Below are 23,838 nucleotides of genomic sequence, written 5' to 3'. Positions count from 1 at the left end.
TTGTCCAAACAGGCATTGTTTCTGGTGGGTGAGGAATAAGTACAGTATAAATTAATTGATCTTAATAAGTTCAAAAACAAAATTGAGTTGTTGTTATCAGTTGTTATCATTTCTATGTTAAAATCTCCGCAGACGATAACTTTGGTCCCCCTCGATAAAACCTTCTTCACGGCTAATTCAAGTTTCTCAAAAAATATATCTATGTTGCCACGAGGTGACCTGTACAATGATATAACATACAAATTGTCTTTAATTATTTTAACACAGCTAATTTCTATGTCTATTTCTGAACTAAATTTACTCATATCAAATTTACAGAATTCAATCCCCTCTCTAACAAAAATTCCTGCACCTCCGTTTTTGAAATTTTTTCTAATAAAAAAACTACCGGGAACGTAACCATGTGGTGTAAAAACCTGTAATTCCTCAGAAGTAAGCCAATGTTCTGAGAGACATATTATGTCTATTTTATTTTCCTCACAGAAGCTTTCAAGTTCAAGTAACTTATTTCTCAAACATTGAATATTTACCTGAAGAAGATTTAATCGAGTAGAAGTATACAATTGCCCAGAAGCTACACTATGATATTGACTTGAGACCGTTTTTCTAAAAAACTATGACTTAAGCTACTATCTTTACCCTTGGTTGCCCGATCATCTTCATTGCCACTCACTTTCACACTAGATTGACTTTTTTCACCACTAATGACACCAAATGACCGGTCAGACTCCGGAGTAACTGGTAGGTGAAGGCTCCCGTGGTCAGTGGTGGTACTCATAGAGAGGCGAAGAGGGACGTCTGATGTCGGCATCTGCTCTCTGCTCACTGGATTAATCAGCGGTGGGTGATGTGGACTCACTGGTGAAGAGCGGCTAACAACATCTGCATAAGTTTGTTCTCCTGGTGCTATTGGTGTTAGTGGATCTTCTTCCCTCTGGAGATAAGAAAAGGTCTCCAAGCACCTCCCCATGTAGCACAGATGGTTGGGCCAACGTTGGCCAACTGTGGGACAGTTGGTCGATGGTTGGTTGGAGCTTCCACAACCAACCAACCGTTGTCCAACTGTATATCTCGTAGTTGGGCCAACCAATATTTACAACTGTGGACCAACATCGGTTCATTGTTAATGAAATACATTAATATGCATTGTTGGGTATCATACATCAAGCCAACCGTTGTCCAACCGTTTTTCACTCCGTTGGACCAACAAAAGATACTTTTGTTGGACCAACGATGGTCCATAGTTGAGTTTACACGACTTTCATTCTCTGGGTCTAGCTTTCACAACATAATTATAATAAAATATCTGGTTTTACAATACCTTTATCAGTTCCAAAAGTTTCCAAAAGTTTTTGGAACTGATAAAGGTATTGTAAAACCAGATATTTTATATATTACAGTTCCGGGGCTACAACAATGAATTTTAATAATTATAATAATGCAAATATTTTTTAAATTAATATTCTTTAACTTATTTGCAACAATTTAAGGGGAAAGAGTAATTAATCATATAACAGTCAATTATAATAGCATTAATAATCTAACGGTAATTAATTAATCTATATTCAAATACCAGTATCCTCTCTAACTAAAAAAAAAAAAAAAAACTACTTATGATGCCTTAACAGATTAACAGAATCATATTATACTGTGTAGTATCAAAAATGTTTGAAGTATTGCGACCATTGCAACTGTCGGCTACTCTTTCACCACTTGAAAACTCTCTGTATCAACAATCACAGATAGCTCAGTGGTAATGTAAGAGGCTCATAAGTCGAAGGACCCGGGTTCGAGACCCGACTGGGCCAACAAATTTTGTTCCAGCTTTTTTTCAAAATTTGTTTTTATGAACTATTTAATCAATTTACTCAACTAATAATTATGCTTTTCGTACTAAATCTTTATTATTTTGTGTGACATAATTTTGGTTGGGCCATTGTTGGACAAAGGTTGGCTGGAAAACAGTTTAAAGAGGTGACATTTCTACCGTTGGCCAACTGTGTGGCTCCACAATTTACCAACGTTGGCCCAACCATCTGTGCTACATGGGTCTCCATTTCCTTTATGAAGGTGTTGTGATCCAGGCCGTTCCGCAAAACACGTGCTGATCTTTGGTTGTATGCAACAATTTTAATCTGGGCCTTAGTCTCCACTTGGAATTTGATGACATTTTGTATAAAATGTTCTACTTTTACTCTATCTCTTATACAGCCCATGGGAGAGCAGTAGAGATATTTGTAGCCCTTTCTTTTAAAATCATTGCAGAACTGTCCAAAAGCCCTGTCATAATCATTTAGGTTGGGCTTCCCCCAGTAATCCAGCTTTGTTATCAAGCTGTATACTCCAGCTCCATCTTTGACCTGCTGGTATGCCAGATGGTCAGACACACAGTTCCATAGAGTGGGTTTGCCAAATTCCCGTGCGAATGTATCAGCTACCCCAGCTGTCATATGCCTATCGTTCCCAAAGTCACCAGATATTGTGTGAGAGAATGCGACCTCTTTGTTGTTACAATGGTCGTTGATGACCCTGGTCATGTCTTGTTGAGTAATCGTGATCTTTTTTCCACACCCAAGATTTACTGTTTGAGTGATATGTTTGATGGCTGTTGGGTCATTTTCTGTTTGGGTAGCCTGACATTTGGTTTGAATTATATCCAGTATCATGTTTGCCACTTTTCTTTTCCCATTTTTGTTTATATGGTAGCCATGTCGAGTGTGATTGAACTTTTCCAATAGATATAGATCTAGCAGGTTGACATCTTTGTTCTTGTAGACTAAAGCCCTGATATTGTTATTAATTTCCGCAATGATCTGGTGGTGGTAGTGGCTATTGTGAAGATCATACCGATATGGTAGGGTGGTTAAAATCAGATTAGTATTTTTACATTTTTCTATCAGACTTGTTAAACAGTTAATGATTTTGTATCTCCTAATGATATTTTTGGAATATATCTGTCTGGTATAAACTTCTCTGGGCAATACCCTTGACTCAAGAGGTCAAAGTACGTTACCGGTTGGGTCGAGTCTAGTTCTTTATCCTTTCTCAAATTCTTCTAAATAGAAAAAACAGGTGCGCGCTAGTCCACACAAATTACATTTTAGTCTGTTGTACTCTGTATCAACGATGTATATTTTGTTTTATGTTTTTGGTTGAATGTATTATTATTTTCACCACAATGAATTCACAATAACTAATGTCTAGTTAACTTAACAGTAAACTAGATAACACAAGTCCAGGTAAACTGCAAAAAGTGATGCATTTTATAATACACAGACAACAGCGGCTTTTGCCAACAAAGATGGCGGGTTGTCGTGTACGCCACATGTTAACTCTCGTCAACCCACCACCTCGCATGTAAGCGACAACGTGCCACCACGTCAACCCGCCATCACTATTTTATGAGGTGGCGGGTTGTCGTGTACGCTTAATGTTCGGTGTCGTCAACCCACCACCTCGCACGTAGACGTCAACCAGCCACCAGGTCAACCCGCCACCACACTAAAGAGGTGGCTGGTTGACGTGTATGAACATGTCTAAGCACCACCAGGACAACGTGCCACCACGACAACCCGCCACCACACATTTTTCCGAGGTGGCGGGTTGTCGTGCACCCTAGAGTCAACGTGCCAACCCGACAACGAGCCACCACGTCAACCCGCCACCTCAAACTTCTTCTTCTTTTTGATGGCGGGTTGACTTGGTGGCGGGTTGACGTGGTGGCGCCTTGGCGCGTTCCCACTCTCAGCAACTACTGACCGGACCAGGGAATGGGCACACGGGAGGGACTAAGGCTAAAGGTAGTGACGTAATATCTCTAGTGGCCAATGTCTTCTCTTGAGGCGACACGATTACCGTAACGAAACTATGTGATTTCAGCGGCGTTCGTGGCATAATTGGTAGCGTTTCGGATCGGTGTTCAGGAAATCCCGGGTTCGAATCCCGCTGGAAGCACATACTTTTTGTCTACAAATTTTTCATATCAGCAAGTTTGGTTGGTTAGGTTAGGTTATGACAGTTAAATTTTATAATACTAAATTTTAAAATTAATTTTATAATTAATTAAAAATTATAAGTAATAATTAATTAGATTTTTATCTTATGTAGTTTTTATATTATCAGCAAGTTTGGTTGGTTAGGTTATGTTATGACAGTTTAATTTTAAAAACTAAAAATTTATTTTATAATTTTAAAATAATATTTTATAATTAAAAAGTTTATTTTATAACTAAAAATAAAAAATAATTAAAATTTCTTTAACTTAGTAGTTCTAGCGGCAAACGCTGACACTACAAGATATGTTAGCCTTAGTCCCTCCCGTGTGCCCCACCGGACCGACCAGGACCCAGGACCGCGAGCCTTTCAAGACCGGAAAATGCCGCGCTTCTGCGCATGCGCTAGTAACTGGTGGCGTAGCAGCAGCTATTTCAGAAAGTCACAGTCACTAACCACTAACTAGCGTCGTTGTCGTAGTATTTATCTTGACTGTCTGCAACTGCAACTAGTTCCTCATTATTATTCATATCGTTTGTTATTCTTTATGTTATGATCGAGTTATGTCTGAGTTGAAGTTGGGGTTAATGTTATTGATAGATTTTGATTGCTGCTGTGTTGCGGAGGTCATTTATTATCGATGATGTGCTCCTTCTTCAATGCGAAAATTCTGAGAAATACGAGTAATGGAAGACATCAATAACACTTGAGTACTTCGTAGTTTATGTGGAAAAGTTTATTTTTAGTTTATGGACGAGAAGTACAGAAGGATTCCAATTAATAAGCCAGCTATGTTCAACAAGGCAAGGCCAATAAAATAATTTGTTTTATTCACTAGCGCTTTTGAATGGAAACCTAGTTTCTGAAAGTGCTAGTGAATAAAATAAATTATTATGTATTAGCGTTGTTGAACATTTACATTTTGTTATAAACTTCATTGTAAGCAAGATTCCAATAATGAATAATTCTCAAAAAGCTTAGACCATTAAAAATGAAATGAGAATTGGGATCTTCTCTTTTGGAAAACATGTTTGGGTACAATTGAAGATACTGTAGATGAATAGATGATAACGGTAACGTAGCCCACCCAAGTTACTTAAAATTTGTTTTATAAAATAAAGGAGGTGCCAGAGGTTACAGTAAGTAAAGGAACACATACATAAACATAATCTGTAAAATTCTACATTCAGTTACAGTAATTAAATGGTTTGGAGTTAAGCGCGGGAGAACCATTCCAGTTACAAGTAGATTGTTGCAAGAGTTGCAGTGAAGATACTAGTGTGATTTTCTGAAACAGCTGCAGCTGTTACAAGTGCTACGGATAACGCTTACTTGCGCATGCGCAGACGCGCGGCATTTTCCGGTCTTGAAAGGCTCGCCCAGGACCAGACCATATTTGACGTTAGTTGGGTTTGTTTCGTATTCGTCGTACAGTTCAGTGTTCAGTTTTCAGTTGCGTGTTGCGTCCTTGAGAGTTGAGGGGTTGAGGAGACGAGTGACGGCAGTGCAGACGATAGTTTGCCAAAGACAGGTTAGGATGTTTAAAAACCATGCAACTTCACAGTTTGGTGATTTGTGGTTGCTTCCGTTTGGGATTGAGTATGGATACTACGAGCAGAATTCTTATTCTGTTTTAAATCTGAAACTAAAAGCAGTTTTTATGATGCCAAAGAACTTCCGTTATTGTAGGCGAACTTACTCTTTCTTACTTTGCAGTAATTTTTGTGTTGAGCTTTTTTACACTTTTGCCATAAAATGTAGGCTTATGTCCTAGTTTGAAAAAAATTAGGACTAAGGATGAATCAATAGGTAAACCTATCTAAACCGCCTATTGAACTCTGAGAGTATTTTCTAGATTTTCTACTTTATAAAACAATCTGTATGTTATATATTCTTACTAAGCCAAAGTACACTTTATTTAAATTGAAAATAAATTCAATGAACATCTGGCCAAATAAATTACTTATTGTCATAATTAGTTCAGAAGAGCAAAACTGAAAATTTTAAATACGAATTTTGAACTCTTTTCTACATTCCTTTGTTTCTGTGTACAAACCTTTTTTTATCGCATTATCACAGCCTACTTACTTAGTCTCCAGCCTCTTGTGATAATTACTCTACTTCAGTCATAGAACTAAACGAGTAGACTGCTTCAGGTTTAAGCCTACCTATCGCCTAGTAGAGTTTGGTCGGCATTATCGCTTGGTTAGATAAAATCCATTGACAGGGTTTGAATTGAACCTGCGGGACCATGGAAACCGAAGTACCATGCCCTACCACGGCTACCATTAACTCCGGAGTTAAAGGTGGCCGTGGCTCTACTGTTAGACTACTTCACTCTCCCCCACAATCGAATACACGCATTGGTTTTAAGCTAAAGATGATAACAAAATTACATTAATATTAATAATGTTAAACTACAACTTATTGAGTCAATTTTAAATGTTGGTTTTAGAAAATTTCCCATATAGCAAATAAGCTATTACGACCGTGGGTCTCATGGTAAGACCTGGACCCGGGACCGATTTGATTTTCGTGTTGATGTCCCCAGGTCAAAACACCATCAGTTTAAATTCCTTTATGGGGGGTTTTATGGGGTAAAAGTTGGGTTTTTCCTTTATTGACTCTAAAAGTATTAAATTATGATTATGTTATTTATTATTAAACCAATGTGTAGAGCTTTAAAACACATAATTAAATAATTAAGTATATTAACGCGTTGTCATGAGCTTAGTGGTTAAAAGAGAAAATATACAAAAAACTATAAATTTAAAATTTTTACAAAATGGAGAATAAGTAAACTGTTGTTGTTTGCTTGTTTATGCACATATTTCAAACAAATCTTGACACATAATTTATTTATTTCATACTAAACTCACTAAAAAAACACACTTTATTGCCTTTCCTGTAGCAGCAAACCTAATTTCCTACAACATGCCATAGTGCAATCAATAGTGCCGTTTTATTATAGTATCACCCAATATCTATAACTATCTTAATTTATTTATCTCTGCGCACATTTCTTTTGTAAACCTGTAAAGTACAGCTGATTAGCGCGGTGTTGTTTTTGTTTGTTTTTGTTGTCTGCTGTCATTGCATAAGCAAGCAAAGCAAGAGAAGGGAGAAGCTTACGACAGTGACAGAAGGCCTAGTGTGTAAAGTTTAATAATTTATTTGAAGGACCGGATTGGTTTTGAATTTCTGTAATCAAGTACAAAAATTGTATAATAACCTGAATTTAATTTATTTTATTATTTATAACTAAAATGCATTGTCTAAAAGGTGGCTTTCTAACTCAGACTTGCAAAGTCTTTGGTTCTAGGTTTCAGCGGGGATTTTCAAAGGCAGCTGCTGGTGGAGGTTAGTCAAACCATATTAATTAATTTGGCTGCACTTTACTTTAGGTCCTACACTCATTCGGATGAAAATATCGATTAGCCTATTTGATTGTTTCATTCGATATATCGTTTGGTTAGTTAGGTTAGGTTAACCTTACCTACCTAACTAACCAAACGATAAGTTATGTCGAATGAAACAATCGATATTTTTTCATTTGAATGAGTGTTCATGTATGTGTGTGTGTTTCATTCTCTAATACAAGCTCGGCTATAACTCAATAACTCGGTTATTGAACCAAGTATAACTTAGACATATTTGCTATGTCTGCTTGCCTGTCTGTCTGTAATTTAAATTCGTTTGAAGAAAACAGATGGAATATGGATCATAAAGGAAAACAAAAATATCAATATATCAAAAAGAAATCATAGATAACAATGAATATTCCCCTTCAGGAAAGTAAGACATCCAGTTACTGAAAACGAAACATAACCTCTACCCAAACAAAACGCGTGTTAGTTTACCATGCATCGGCAAATATCAATCAACTATTAGTATGTTCACTAATGTGTGCCGGCCGCCTCCATGCCGTTTTGTTACTTGAATAACAATACCTAAATTTATAAAATGCCTGATATGGTTTGATTAATTCACATGTTCACAGTTTTAACTTTATTCTTAAGTCAAACATTAAATTTAATACTTAGTGAACTGGAAAACCATACAAATATTTTTAAATTTAGTAGATTACATGTACAGAAAAAATTACATTTGACCGTGCCAGGCCCCCTTAGGAGCACCGGACGCTGGGGATCTGCCCCCCCCCCTGCCACACTCTATAGCCGGCCCTGCATATAATATTCTATTAAGGGAAACACTTTGATAATAATAATAAATAGTCTTTATTCAGCAAATGTTTTCCAGATATGTACAATTCTGCTTTTCAAAACAACTCTTCTCATTAACCTACTTTAAATAAAAAAAAAAAAAAAAACAATCTAAAAACAATATACATCACCAATCATTGAAAACAACCTCTGTGGTGATGCAATGTAAAAAACAATAAATATAAACTCAATAACACAAAACGCAAAAGCTTAAGTGTTTTTTTGTGTGATACAAAGCAATCTTACGATTCTTACGAAAAAACGAAGAACTCATCGAGAGGTCTACCAATAAGTGCAAGACTGCTTGGTCGGTAATTAACTCAGCTGCTGGGAGGTCCACGCAGAAAAATATGTCAGCGCTATCCCCTGATGACTACAGCTCCTACTTCTCCACAGCAGTGGAAGAAATCTGTGAGAAAGTGAATGTGTCAAAAAGCAATGCTCATCAAATGGTGGCAAAAAGTGCTCAACCTGTGTTTGATTTTAAATTCACAATGGTATCAGAATTAGATGTTTTAAATGTGATTGTGTCGTTAAAAAATTCTGATACTAGAGATGCGTATGGGTTAACGAGTAATTTATTGAAAAATGTTTGTTCTGTTATTTTAAGTCCTTTCACTTATTGTATAAATCGCTGTCTCATAGAGGGTGTTTTTCCATCTTTTATGAAATTGTCAAGGGTTGTCCCGGTGTACAAAAAAGGGGACAAAAATTTGCCTAGCAGTTACCGACCCATTTCATGTATTTCTACAATGGCTAAAGTTATGGAAAAAATAGTCAAAAACCAGGTATGTAATTTTTTGAACATAGTAATCTGTTTAGTAACTGTCAATTTGCTTATAGGTTAGGTCTTTCATCAACTTTAGCGGTGGATCATGTTGTAAATAATCTTTTTAACGCTTTAGAGGATAGGTGCTTTGCTCAGATCACCTTATGTGATCTGAGTAAAGCGTTTGACTGTGTTAATCATCCCATTCTTGTAGACAAATTAGCTCATTATGGTTTTCAAGGCTGTGAATTAGATTTATTTGTGTCATATCTTAGTAATCGTAGGCAAATGGTTGAGGTCAATGGTATTACATCGCAAGTCACTCATGTTAATTTTGGAGTTCCGCAAGGTTCAATTTTGGGCCCCATCTTATTTTTAATACTTATGAATGATCTATCTGTTAATGTTTCTTGTAGTGATGTCACAATCTACGCAGACGACACAACACTGTTCTGTAGCCACAGTGACTTAGGGCAGTTGCACTGCCTATCAGAAAATGCCTTAGGTGAATCGACAGAGTGGTTCTCTGCAAATGGCTTGCTTTTAAATGTTGACAAAACTGACAATTTATTGGTTTCAACCCATGACATCTGTGATTTTAGTTCTGTTAAGCTTTTAGGTATATATATTGACAATAGGCTGTCTTGGCAGCATCATATTGATTTTATCTGTACAAGGTTATCCAGAGTCAAATGTTTATTAAGCAGTTTAAGGAATCATGTCACTAATAGCTATTTGAAATTAGCCTATTTTGCATTTTTTGAGAGCATCATAAGATTTGGTATTGTGATTTTGGGTAATGGAGTTGGTATTGGCATAGATAAATCATACTCCCTTAGTAGATTTGTCATCCTTAAGGAACAGCTGAAGCCAGTTTTATTGTTAGTTCTGTACGTCCAACTGTAGAGGTTATGTTTTGTTTACAATTTGTTTCTTGTTATTTCAGTAATTTAAAACCTCATTTAACCAAATAAAACGATTTAATCATAAACAATAACTGGTCTCCTAGTTATATAACCAAATAGTAAAGCACAAATCATGAAAATAATCCTAAAATAATAGAAACAAAATGTTGTCTACCCCAGCGATCGGTGTGGACGTACATGAACTAGACACGAAAAACAAGCTTCAATATTTACAATGAGATGAGGAGTCTACTTGTGTTGCTTAGTCTATGGTATTGGTAAGGTGTTATTGATACAGAAAAAAGTCATTAGAATTGTTACTGGTGCCAAAAGATTAGACCATTGTAAATCTCTGTTCATAGAATCTAGTATATTAACTGTTGTAAATCTGTATATTTATGAAGTCTCCATTTTTGTGAAAAAGAACTCAAACAAACATGTTTTAAGAGGAAATGTCCATAGCCACTTAACTAGAAATAGAAATTTTATTGATGTAAGTAGAGTAAGACTGTCTAGATCTCAAAACTATCATACCCACTTGGGGATCAAAATATTTAACATGTTTCCAGTTGATTTTCGTGCATTGCCCTTAAATGAATTTTCAAAAAAACTGCTCTCTTGGTGTAAAGCTAATCCTATGTACAAGTTAAGTGATTTCTTCAATTTACAATTTGTAAACAAAGACTTAAATTTTATAGTTGTTTATAAATAATGTTTCTATTGTTTAGATTGACGATGTCTATTGTAATTCTTGTGAATTAATTAATGACTAATAAACTTGTCTATTGTCTATTGTCTATTGTCTTAAAAAATAAATTAACTTGACTCTAGAAATAAATTAAACCTCAAGGGGTCAGAGTTCTAGAGGAAATTACCTTTTAAATCGGGATTCGCAGGTGCGCTAAATTAAAGCTTTAAAATGACACTTCAATTGCATAAGTAGGATAAGTTAAACGACTAGAAAATGGATGAAAACAAAGGAAACCCTTATTGTATTAAGTAGGCCTATTTATAGATAGATAGGCCTAATCTTTGTTTTTATTTCAGTTGATGTAGCCGTTGATTTAAAAGGCCAAATAGATGCTCGACCTTTATATTTGGATTTCCAAGCAACAACACCACTGGTAAGTCATAGTTTAGTTCCAGAACTAAAGTCTAGAATATAGGCCTATTATTTATCTCAGGTTTTACAGACAAGTCTTAATCTACTGTTCTTTACACAAAATTATAACCGCTCTTATGAGTTTTGATTCTTGTCTTGTGCATAACATCTTGGGCCAAGAATCGGTGCCTTGTAGGCTACTAAATACCGATTGCCATTGCCACAGTCCAATTGAACCTCACAATCTCGAACGATAACTTCTTATCGTTATTATCTTCTGATCAGTTGCATTTATTTCAGGACCCTCGAGTGTTAGATGAAATGCTTCCGTATTTATGCCAACATTGGGGAAATCCACATTCACGAACTCACGCTTATGGATGGGACAGTGAAAGGGCAATGGAACATGCTAGAAAGGTATAGATCATAATAATGCTAATTTAATATTTGTTACCAGTACCAATCTAATTAGAGGGAAATTTTGTATTCTTTTTTCCAAAACTAATACTGGTGGTATTGAGAAATCTTAATACTTTTAGCAAATTTCCCTATAGGGTAGTGTTAGCAAATTTCCCTATAGGGTAGTATTAGCGAATTCCTTTAGAGTAGTAGCTTTGACTATTAATACAACAACTGTATTAATATAAACTTCTGTATCCAATAGTCAATGGTAGTAGGTTATGACAGTTAGGTTATGACAGTTTAATTTTATAATTAAAGATTTTAAAATTAATTTTACAATTTAAAAATTAATTTTACAATTTAAAAATTAATTTTACAATTTAAAAATTAATTTTACAATTTAAAAATTAATTTTACAATTTAAAAATTAATTTTACAATTTAAAAATTAATTTTACAATTTAAAAATTAATTTTACAATTTAAAAATTAATTTTACAATTTAAAAATTAATTTTATAACTAAAAAATTATAAAATAAATTTTTAAGTAGCCCATTTCTTAAATCGGCGAGAGTGGCTCTCCCACAATCCCCCAGTCCTTTGCAGAAAAGGTTCTTATCAGTTCCGGACAAGGAAAATGAGACGCTAGTAAGAATCTTGTGCCTACATAGGCTACTTTATATTAATAACCAATTAGGCCTACCAATGCCACAGTCCTATTGAACCAAAAAGGTAAAAGACCAATAGGTCAAGAATAACAGTGTTTTGTATAAGTCTTCAAAAGTCCTTCAGATTTCTTCTATAAGGTAGGAAGGAGGAATTATTTAATAGAAGACAGATATAGTATCGGAAAGGCACAAAACCTACTCTTCAGCAGAAGCTAAGGTTTAAGATACCAGAAATTGGCAAATATGCCTGTATTTAATCTTTTAGGTTCTAGCAGGCCAGGAATTAACCTTCCCTTTACCTTCAAATGATTTAATTAAAAATACAAAAAATAAATATTGGAAAGTAGAAATTTAAAATGACTTATTTCAATTTGTATGTTTTTACAGCAAATAGCTGAACTGATCGGAGCAGACCCCAGAGAAATTATTTTCACATCAGGAGCAACAGAGTCGAATAACCTTGCAGTCAAGGGTGTGGCTAGGTTCTACGCTAGCAAGAAGAAACACGTCATCACCACACAAACTGTAATCCATCATCTCTTTTCTAAAGCTTACTGAATTCTTGTAACTTTGTAAATCATGCAAATTGTAGTAGAGCCCTTTTGTACAGATATGGAGCCAGACCTTTTTGGTCTAAAAAAATCTTGGTAAATTATCAGAAGTTACAAAATTGATCAGACATGTTTAAAAACGACCACAGTATTAGGCCTACATTTAACATTTAATTTAAATAATGGAACACAGAAATCACATAATTAGTAACATTATTTATCGAACATATACTTTGTTTGACGGCCTTGTAATTTAGCTTAGCAATAGTTCATGTTCAGCAAGCCAAATATTCAGTACAAAATTGTAGAGAAATTTAATTCTCTGGTTGATAAAAAGAGTCTCTGAACATTTTTTATGGTCTTGTTCTTATCACTGAAATCTAAATCATACTTGGGCTTTGGAATTTCAAAGTAGTAAAATATTTTGGCCAGACCATCTTATACAAAATTTCAGCTCAATTTTTCATTTTCAACATAAAAGTGTGATTCTCGCAGGAACACAAATGTGTGTTGGATTCGTGTCGTCAGCTGGAAGGGGAGGGGTTCCAGGTGACGTATTTGCCTGTGGACGACGGAGGTCTGATAAGTCTGGAACAGCTGGACAAAGCTATCACAGAGCAGACGTCTCTGGTGTCCATCATGACTGTCAACAACGAGATCGGCGTCATACAGCCAATCGAAGAAATAGGTAAAAAAGTTATAAAATTGAGCTAGAAGGATTTTTTATCAGGCCTTGTAACTATTGAATATCAAGTCAATGGGGTATCAAAAACAATACTATGTACACATATACTAACACATATACAAACATATAATATGTTTGGGGGGGAAAAAAAGGTATCTCAACAGGATTTGAACTCTTTTCTCGAAGGTATTTTAGCGAATTTCCCTGTAGAGAAGTAGCCATTACCTTAGGTCTCATGGTAAGACTTTTTCATTTTGATGTTCGCAGAGGCCAAAAATATGATCCGTTCAAATTTTTTGTGTTTGTGTGTGTCCGTAAACGCAATAACTTGTCCAATTTTGTATAAAGGTGTAAGGTGGGATAAACTTGAATGAGTTCGCGAACCAGCATGATCGGACCATGGTAACAGGGTTTTACGGGGGGTTTTATGGGGTAAAAATTGGGGTTTCTCATTTTTGACCCTCAAAACACAAAATTTCTCTCTAGACCTTTTTAATGAGCTTAAAAAACAAATAACTTTAATAATTCTAAAAATTCTAAATTTAATATTCCCATGTTATTCTTATAGATAATATTGTAAAATGTTGTAGTTTGCTTGTTTATGGATATATTTTGATCAAAATTGGCAAATTTATTTATTTATACTTTTAAGCTATTGATATTTTACTAAAAAAAACACACTTGATTAGCTTCCTTGTAGCAGCAAACCTAGGTACTCGTTAAGCCTAATGTTAATTAAAATAGATTTAATTGAAAATTAATTCAGACAAATGGAAATTAGCTTAGTCTGCAGTTTTGCTGCAGCGGGGGTATTTTATATGTAGGATTTTTCTAATTTGTATCAGATTGAGTTAATAATTGTGTTAATGTTCTAGGAAGGCTGTGTAAGGCAAAGAAGGTCTTCTTTCACACAGACGCAGCACAAGCTGTTGGCAAAATACCTTTAGATGTCAATAACCAGAACATCGACTTGATGTCCATCAGTGGTCATAAAATTTATGGTCCAAAAGGTAAAAATACCTTCACTGATTGTAATCTCTTTGTGAACCCTACGAATTCAATATATTATTCAGTGATTTAATTATGTATAATTTTATTTGATGGATTCTCAAAGAATCCACCAACTCTAAAATTGTCCACTGTTTATTGTAGACTGTCGCTCCTCCCCAGCTCTACCACTGATGGACTCTTCATGTGTCGTACTGTACACCAAATCTGACCGAGATAAGGATTGAACCTTCAGTCTAAAGGGTCGTCTCAAATAAAACAATTAAACATACCTACTGTAGAGGCAATATATTTTAGACTGGATTTTGTCTCAAAATTAAAACTTCAATCCAACCAACCTGTATTCTGATATTAGGGAGCGAACTGTTGGGGAGCGAGCTGGTGTAGTGGTTAGAGCGCGGGAATTCAGTCCTTGAGGTCCCGGGTTCGATCCCCGCCAAGTCACCAAATTGATTTTATCCAAGTGATAATGCCGCAACCCTAGCCTGAAGTAATGTGAAAAACAATCCCAGGCTCGTTCCTATCGTCCTAGGAAAAAAAACCTGTATTCTGATAGTAAACAGAATATGAAAAAGTAATTACAAGCACAGATTGAAATGTTTTGAAGACCTTCATTTGTAAATAAAAGTTTCACAAAACACACCTTCAAACAAATGTACACAAATAATACATCAGGTTTAACACAAATAGTTCCAGCAGGATATTATATTTGGGTAGTAATGTGATGTTGTAAATCGTAAATGTAATTTTAATATGACGTATAGGTGTGGGAGCTCTGTATGTCAGACGTAGACCTCGTGTGAGAGTAGAGCCTCTACAGAACGGAGGAGGACAGGAGCGTGGCCTGAGGAGTGGCACTGTGCCTACCCCACTGGCTGTAGGACTAGGGACTGCTTGTCAGATTGCACAGGAAGAAATGGAGGTGAGTATTCGACTTTGTCGTGATTTGTTACTCAATTGTTTATCACTTGGATGTATATACCAACACAATTAAACGTAAAATTAATTTCATCATTTAATATAAGTTAATTTCATTATGTTAATTTATGCTACTAAAAAAAAGAACCAATACATTTTTTTTGTTGCTGTTTTGTTACTTGATTAAAATACAAACAGTTAGGATTATTGAACCTTCCCTCTCTATATATATTCATGGTTAGTGTACATTCAGAAGAATTTTTATCTTCTTTGTGAACAGCAACATTTACATGCATACAACACAAGGAGCAAAGAAAGTTTTAAATACCGATTACATAACTTAACAATCTATGAAAAAGGTCACAGTTACATGGATATGAAGTTTTTTAATAATCTACCTGCAAACATTAAAAGCAAAATCCGTTTAAAGAGTTTTAAGAATACTCTAAAAAAATCTTTTAAACCAAGTATTTTACTCTGCAAGTGACTTTTTATAAAATTAGGATTATTATGTAAGAAGGATAGGGATCAGCTAGCTTACCTGGTAGACAAGAGTCCACATTAGCCTTGGTAACATACATGAAACACATAACACAACACAGAAAAATGAATATTTCGTCTAGGGATTTCATCAGAAGGGAGAAGAAAGAAGGCTTTAAGGCCAACCTTAAAATTAGCAGTGTCCATCAGCAGAAGGTTAGGTCAGCAACTATCCTCTTGTTCACAAAACATTTTATTTAATACATTTTGCTTACTTGAACCTTTTTTATTAGTTAAATGATCCATTACAGAATTGCAAGTTTTAAATAATTTTGAAAGAAAATCATGCTGTGCTGCATCAAATAGAATCGCTTCGATTTGAATCGAAGTTCTTTGAATCACATTGATGCATCGAATCGAAAAAAAATACTGCATCGCACACCCCTATCCAGTAACAGTACAGTGGAGTCCCGATAATCCAAACTTCGGTAATCCGAAAGTCCGCTTAATCCAAAACCCAAAAATATATTTTTTTTATATTTTTTTATAAAAAAAATTTTCTTGAATTTTTGGAAATTTTTTTGAATTTTTTTTATGAAACTTTTAACACAGTTAGCTGTACCTCGTCAAAGTATTCTGTAGCGGCTGGGCGAGATAGTCTTTTTTTGTAGAGAGTATTTTAGTAAATATTTCACCATTTTTGTTATTACAGTACTGTAACATTTTTCATTTTCATCCGCCAAATCACAAGTGGATTTTATTAAGTGATAATGCTGCAGCCACTAGGTCTAGCCTTAAGTAATGTGAAAAACAATCCCGGGCTCGTGCCTGCGTCCTAAGACAAAAAAAAATTTAAAAAAAATATTTTTCAAAATTTTAAAAAAATAAAAAAAACAAAAAAACGTTTAATCCGAAATATTTGGTAATCCGAAATGGGCCCGGTCCCAGCCATTTCGGACTACCGGGACTCTACTGTATCACTTTGAGTCAAACCAGCAAAGCTATTTATTATAACGCAGCAAATAATTTGTGTACTCATTCTCTAACCTCTAAGCAAATGAATTTGGTTATGTTCAGTACGACCATGCTTGGATGGAGAAGCTGTCAACTCGTCTGATAGACACCATCATGTCAGAGCTGCCAAATGTTATCAGGAACGGTGATCCTGACCATGTATATCCTGGCTGTGTAAACCTCTCCTTTGCCTACGTTGAGGGTAAGAAGGCTACACAAACTTATTTTATAGCAAAAGCCTAGAAATACGGCATCTGATAGGCATCAACAATCTGGGATCAGTACAAGGAGCTTGAACAAGTTTTACTGAATTCGGTTGCGTTCACAAAGAAAGCTGGATACAAGCGCTTGCAAGTACCAACCAGTGTGAGAAAAGTCTACATTGTACCAAGCGTGTGCGTTCACAGACAAAGCTTGCCCTGGCTAGCAAGCGCTTGCTACAAGTGCTGACAAGCACGCAAGACCGTTTTGTACTTGTTTTCCAGTTTTTGTTGACCGAACCAGTCAGTGACAAACAACTGTGCCATATGGGTGTCGATGAACTGATATCTCAAGGCTTTAGAAGAGGGGCTATTTGGGACAAACGCCTCAAACTTGCTAATAGAGTTTCTTCAGGATGTAACTAAACGTGGTTAACTCCATTTTCATATAAGAAATAAACCTCCCTTTGTCCAATGTCAATAGAGGAAATTGAAGGTGGTATTCCACAAACCTTACTCTTCCACAGTTAATTGCATGAAAACGGTCTTCCCTTCCACGAATTTTTTATTCAACATTTTCAAGCAAAAACTCTTTATCACTTGATGAAGACATTGTCTTAACAAAAAACTAGCTTGAAACTAGCTTTTGTTGTGTACACACAACAAAATTCTCAAGCGCTTGGAGAAAGCGCTAAAAATATGTTACTTGTAACCAGCTTTCTTTGTGAACGCACCCTAAGCCTTCTAGGCATGATCACATGAGATCATACTTGGATGCTCTATTAAAGTGTTTTTTCAGCTATTTTATGAATAACTGCTACTTTTTATCATTGCTTATTAATCTGGAATTTCTGGTAATCTACTAAGCTAGCTTTTTGGTAATTTTTGGCATTGGCTAAGTCTTCAAGGTGCCGAATTAGAAAGAGTATACTGTACTTTGACACTCTTAAATTAATACTCCTTAACTTGGTTACATTTTAAAGGATAGCCTAGGGCATACAAGGACTTTTTTTAGAAAGTGCTTTAGTCCAGCAAGCTTTCTCTAGAAAAATAGCTTGTTTAGAAATAAGCGAGAACAGTTTGGAAGAATAGCAGTTGTATCATACCGACAGAAGTCAATTCAATTGTTAATATCCAGGTCATATCTATATGATTACTAGCTGTAACCCGCGGGCTTTGCGCCGTTTAACTTCTTAATTTTCAAGATTATCTCGTTCGCATGGCTCAATCACGTCCTGGTTGAAGTTTGTTCACTACGCTCACTCACCTTTAGGTTGGAGCTCGTTCGCTACGCTCACTCACCTTTAGGTTGGAGCTCGTTCGCTGCGCTCACTTGCCTTCAGGTTAGCTCGTTCGCTACGCTAACTCGCCTCCAGGTTGAAGTTCGTTCGCTACGCTCACTCACCTTTTGGTTGCAAATTAGCTGTTGTCATAAATGTAAAAGAAATAATAGTGCTGCACCCTGTTGGTAATCCTTGTAACTTTAATGCTATTGAACATCATAGAACAGAACCAACTTGTTTAATTGAAACAGCTGTTAAGATTCAATAATTCCATTTCTCATAAGGTTAACATGGGAAACTCCAGAGCCACTGGGGCGGAGCCCGAAAGGATTTTTGAAATAAGAATATGCCTATATGTTAATCGGGAATGTGAGCTATCATCATGCCAAATTTCAGCCCAATCCGACCAGTATTTTTCGAGTTTACTTTTCCCATACACACATACACACATACAGCAACCACCTCTTTTAGCGAATTTCCCATATAGGGAATAAGCTATTACCGTAGGTCTCATGGTAAGACCTACACTCAGGACCGATTTACTTTTTCATTTTGAGGTCCCTAGAGGCCAAAAACACCATCCGTTCAAATTCATATATATATATTTATATATATATTTATATATATATTTATATATATATTTATATATATATTTATATATATATTTATATATATATATATATGTGTCCGTTAGCACGATAACTCGAGCAAAAATGATCGGATTTGGATGAAATTTGGAATAAACGTGTAAACCTACATTTATTCGAACGAGCTCGCGAACCAGCATGATCGGACTATGGGAACGGGGGTTTATGGGGGGTTTTATGGGGTAAAAATAGGTTTTTCCCGTTTTTGACCCTAAAAACACAAAATTTGACAATTTCTTTTTAAACCATTTTGTAGAGCTTAAAAAAACAAATAATTTAGTATATTGAAGCGTTATTATGCGTCTAATTGTTACGGAGAAAATTCAAAAAAAATTTTAATTTTAAATTCCCATGTTATTCTTATGGAGAATAAGTCAACTGTTGTAGTTTGCTTGTTTATGAACATATTTTGATAGAATTTGTAAAATACATTCATTTCTTACTAAACTATTAACATTTTACAACAAAACACCTTTTTACCCTCCCTGTTGCAGCAAACCTAAGTACTCGTTAAACTAATTTTATTTAAATAGGGAACAAATGTGATATTTTTCAGGAGGCATTTTAGTGTACATCCAATCAGGCAAATCGAAATTCGCTTAGTCTGCAGGTTTGCTGCGGCGGGGGTATTTTATAATAGTATAGATAGATTTGTTTGTCAACTTACAGTAGGCCTATTAATAAATGAGGGGTGACATCTGTATTTGATGGTTAAAACACAAATACACAGTATTGAAGGAGTATGGATTTTGTTAATTACGAGATATGTATTACAGGTGAATCACTACTGATGGCACTGAAGGATGTGGCGCTGTCTAGCGGCAGCGCGTGTACATCAGCCTCCCTGGAGCCTTCGTATGTTCTACGAGCCATCGGAACTGATGAAGACCTGGCCCATTCCTCCATCAGGTCAGTTGATGTCTCTGTCAAAACTCGCTTGGAACACCTTAAGCTATTTAGGACACCTTTATGACAAGATATGACTGTATGTATACCCTATACATTAGTATGTTTAGGTAGTCAAGCTCCTTTTTACTCTCATCCTATACTCAAATTCCTCGCTGTATGCGGTTCCATTTTGCACTATTTTATATGAACGTGATTCACAAAAATGTTATTTTTATGTGTATGTACAGTTCTGTATGTAGGCTAACATAACATTGCTTAAAATGTTAGTTTTACTTATAGTAACTTATCAAAATACTTAGATTTTTTAGGATGGGTTGAAAAAATAATTTTTTACTGACGACAGTCTCTTAAATTGTATCTACCAGAATGTTTCTGCCACAAATAGTGAAATATACATATAAGTTTATGTTAGCTATGTTATTTACATAGACACAGTTATATGTCTCCCCTTCACATCCTAGGATACTTGTAGGATATTTATATAGTTGCGTATATGGAACTCATTATGTTATTTGATTTTTTTCGGGTTCTTTAAAGACAAAAGATCATTTCTTTGGTGTACAGTTTTGTTTTTGCTCAGGTTTGGATTTGGAAGGTTCACAACAATGGAAGAGGTAGACTACACAGCTGAACGGACAATTAAACATGTCAAGAGGCTGAGGGAAATGAGGTGAGAAACTAAATAATTCTTTCATACAAGTGGTGTCATGGATTCATAAAATAAATTTGTAGTTTTATATGGGTAGCAAAGAATAATATATGTGACTAGCTGTAACCCGCGGGATTTGCCCCGTTTAACTTCTTAATTTTCAAGATGATCTCGTTCGCATGGCTCAATCACGTCCTGGTTTAAGTTTGTTCGCTACGCTCACTCACCTTTAGGTTGGAGCTCGTTCGCTGCGCTCACTTGCCTTCAGGTTAGCTCGTTCGCTACGCTCACTTGCCTTCAGGTTAGCTCGTTCGCTACGCTAACTCGCCTCCAGGTTGAAGTTCGTTCGCTACGCTCACTCACCTTTTGGTTGCAAATTAGCTGTTGTCATAAATCTAAAAGAAATAATAGTGCTGCACCCTGTTGGTAATCCTTGTAACTTTAATGCTATTGAACATCATAGAACAGAACCAACTTGTTTAATTGAAACAGCTGTTAAGATTCATTAATTCCATTTCTCATAAGGTTAACATGGGAAACTCCAGAGCCACTGGGGCGGAGCCGATTGGACGGATCGCGAAATTGATGGTGTATAAACCTATTCCATGACATTATACACGTATGTACCAAGTTTCGTGGCAATCGGTTCAGCGGTGTCTGAGTTTATCACTGCCAAACAAATATATATACAAACATCCTCTTTTATACTTATAGAAGAGGCAGCCTATATTAAATGTAGGCCTACACCAGGTGTATACACCTATAAATCAATAAATCTAACCATTTTATATATCCAATCCAACTCCAAGGTTTGCTTTTTGCTTCAGCATCCATGTTTTGTGCTCGAAATATAACCCTTTTTAAAACTCCCCTAATAAAAAAAAATTGATCCCAGATAAGTTTTATATGGTGTACAACAATCCAATGTTGTATATTTTTTAAGGACAACATAATAGGAAGTTGTTAAGTTTTGTACCTCTTATATTTTTCTTTCTTTCCTCCATTAATAATACAGAATGTCACTACTTATAGAAAGTGTAAATAATAAGTGTAAAGTTGGTATTCTAAGTATTATAGCGTATGTCAACTTAATTTATTTTTGTAATATTCTATTCTATTTCAGCCCCCTATGGGAAATGGCACAAGAGGGAATTGATCTAAAATCAATCAAGTGGTCTCAACACTAAATTTCTACAGGACATTTTCCACAATCAACAACCTGATAAAATTAGTGTAAAATTAAGCATGTCACTTATTGTTGCACTCATATTTTTAGAATAATGATTTGAAGACATAATTACAATATACCCGTTGGCTGTAAAAATGTTCTGTTTCTATATTTAGAATATAGTGTAAAGTTGATGTATATGAAATAAATGTGATACTTTATTTTATTATTGTTATTTTATTGTTGTTGTATTATTGTGGATTATTGTTATTAAGGTGGTTTCTTATAATGTTAATAGAAAATGTTATGACTGTCAAAGATATCCTTATACATAATACATGAAGGCGATTTTTACGAAACACTACTCCTCCGTTAATAACTGACGGATTTCTACAAACAATGTGTCACAATTAAGTATTTTTTGTTTAGACGCCCCTTTCACCAATTCCTGTAATAAAAATCCTCGGGCTTTGCCCCACCACAGGCTATCTAAATCCCAATGTGTTTCTTATGAAGAAAAGATTTTGTTTACTTAAACAGAAAAATTATTTGTATTAACAGCTGTTATAGTAAACACATGAAACACAGAAGAGTATTTGTTTTTAGAGTGAGTTCGTTTTCAGTTTCGATAACTGGAGTGGAGTGATAGTAATCTTACCTGAACACATTCTCTAACACAACACCAAAATTTAAGCTCCAGCTTTCTCATCAGGGCAGGGCCATGTCAACACTACTCACTCCTACTCTAGCATCTCCAACACCTCACAAAACCTTTCCCCTGATCAAGTAGTACACCGACCCACAACAGCCTTCCGTCGTAGGTCAGCAACTAGCATATCAAGTTTTTCAACTCTTGGAAGTTGTTGACTATCTATCCTTTTCACAAAACATAGCCAAAAATTCATTGTACAGCTGAAGTGAAACTATGGGGGGGGGGGTAGCGGATTTTTATCCCCCTGGGCGAAACTGATGTCACAAGCCAGGGGGTAAAATTCCGGCTGCCAACTTTTGAGCTGCACTTTTGAGTTTGATGGATTAAAGGGGGAATTAAACGTACATTTTCACGATTGTGAGTTTATAATCAGAACACATCAAATTGTAAAAACCTAGAGTGTACGGGCAGGAATTTTACCCCTGGACTTTTTACCCCCTTCATGAGGTCAGCTCAAAATGTACGGCCCGGATTTTTACCCCCGGAATGTTACCCCCCGGCTAGATATAGAAATAAGTGAGAATGATTAATTTTATTCTTTCAGTTTAATTTAATAGTAAACATGTTATTATTAAGTAGTTTATCTTAATTTATTTGTAGCCTTAACTAATCAAACAGGGTTTGAATTTTAATTTTAATATTCGAGTTTCTGGACTCAATTTTTAGGCCAACTGTTGGTTAATATGTATGTACAAACATTAGGGTTTCCATGCAGTAGTCAACACAACAATTGGTCGAATATTTTTTACCGGATGCCTACAATTACATTTTACAAAAGGTATTTCGATGACCTTCTTCAGTACAAACCATAAATGGCTGTGCCTGAAGAAACAAAATGGCATATTGTGTTATTGTACAACAGAAACTAAATACATTTTTTTTCCATGGCGGTATCGTAAATTGTTAAAGAAATGTTCACCCAATTATTATTTAAATTTGATAACTTACTCAGTTTATTATACTGTACATAATTACATATTAATTAATCAACAGTTGGCCCCAAACCCAAATCCCGAATATCAAAATTAAACTGCAAAACCTGTTTACTTAGTTGAGATTACGAATAAATTAAGATAGACTAAACTTAATAATAAAATGTTAAAATAATGTGTACTAAAATTAAAATTGAAAGAAGAAAATTAATCATTCTCAATGATATCTATATCTGGCCAGGGGGTAACATTCCGGGGGTTAAAAATCCAATGGTTGAAATTCCGGAAGGGGGGGAAATCCAGGGGTAAAAATCCGGGCCGTACATCTACAGGTGTCTTAACGCTAGTTATCAAATCAAATCAAATCAGTTTTTATTTCCACAATATATAAAAAATTTACAATTTTTCAAAAAAATAAAATACAAATATATATAGTCTTGAAGCATTATAGAGTAAATTGATTACGTAAATTAATTCTAGTAAAAGTAAATTTACAAAGTTATAATAGTAAAAACTTAAATACTAGATGAATGTTTGCTCCGGCTTGAATAATAACTAATGTAATAGGGAAATGAGTCTACATGGACCTCAGTGGTCTGTGCGTAGACTCGAGTTGTTAAT

General features: G+C 35.2%; 1 protein-coding gene across 1 annotated transcript; it reads left to right on the top strand.

Moving 5' to 3' along the window:
* Window positions 1-7,102: 7,102 nt before the first annotated feature.
* On the top strand, window positions 7,103-21,799 carry LOC129001506 (cysteine desulfurase-like). The gene is made up of 11 exons (XM_054428824.1): window positions 7,103-7,353; window positions 10,938-11,014; window positions 11,293-11,409; window positions 12,449-12,586; window positions 13,108-13,300; window positions 14,173-14,307; window positions 15,070-15,227; window positions 16,781-16,919; window positions 19,624-19,756; window positions 20,337-20,426; window positions 21,529-21,799. The coding sequence occupies exons 1-11, from the start codon at window positions 7,260-7,262 to the stop codon at window positions 21,590-21,592; spliced, it is 1,338 nt and encodes a 445-aa protein (XP_054284799.1). The 5' UTR covers window positions 7,103-7,259; the 3' UTR covers window positions 21,593-21,799.
* Window positions 21,800-23,838: the final 2,039 nt, after the last annotated feature.

The sequence above is a fragment of the Macrosteles quadrilineatus genome, unplaced genomic scaffold (genome assembly GCF_028750875.1).
Source record: "Macrosteles quadrilineatus isolate MER2022 unplaced genomic scaffold, UCM_ALF_1.0 Scaffold_8__2_contigs__length_117827958, whole genome shotgun sequence".
In the NCBI taxonomy this organism is placed as follows: Eukaryota; Metazoa; Arthropoda; class Insecta; order Hemiptera; family Cicadellidae; genus Macrosteles; species Macrosteles quadrilineatus.
Note: the sequence above shows the minus strand (reverse complement) of the source record. Positions and strands in the feature narration are given on the sequence as shown.

Bases quoted from the DNA above. Each gene is read 5' to 3' on its own strand.
- LOC129001506 (XM_054428824.1), top strand. From the start codon at position 7,260: ATGCATTGTCTAAAAGGTGGCTTTCTAACTCAGACTTGCAAAGTCTTT. The intron at 14,308-15,069 runs GTAAAAATACCT...TATGACGTATAG, and splicing joins TAAAATTTATGGTCCAAAAG to GTGTGGGAGCTCTGTATGTC. The intron at 20,427-21,528 runs GTGAGAAACTAA...ATTCTATTTCAG, and splicing joins AAGAGGCTGAGGGAAATGAG to CCCCCTATGGGAAATGGCAC.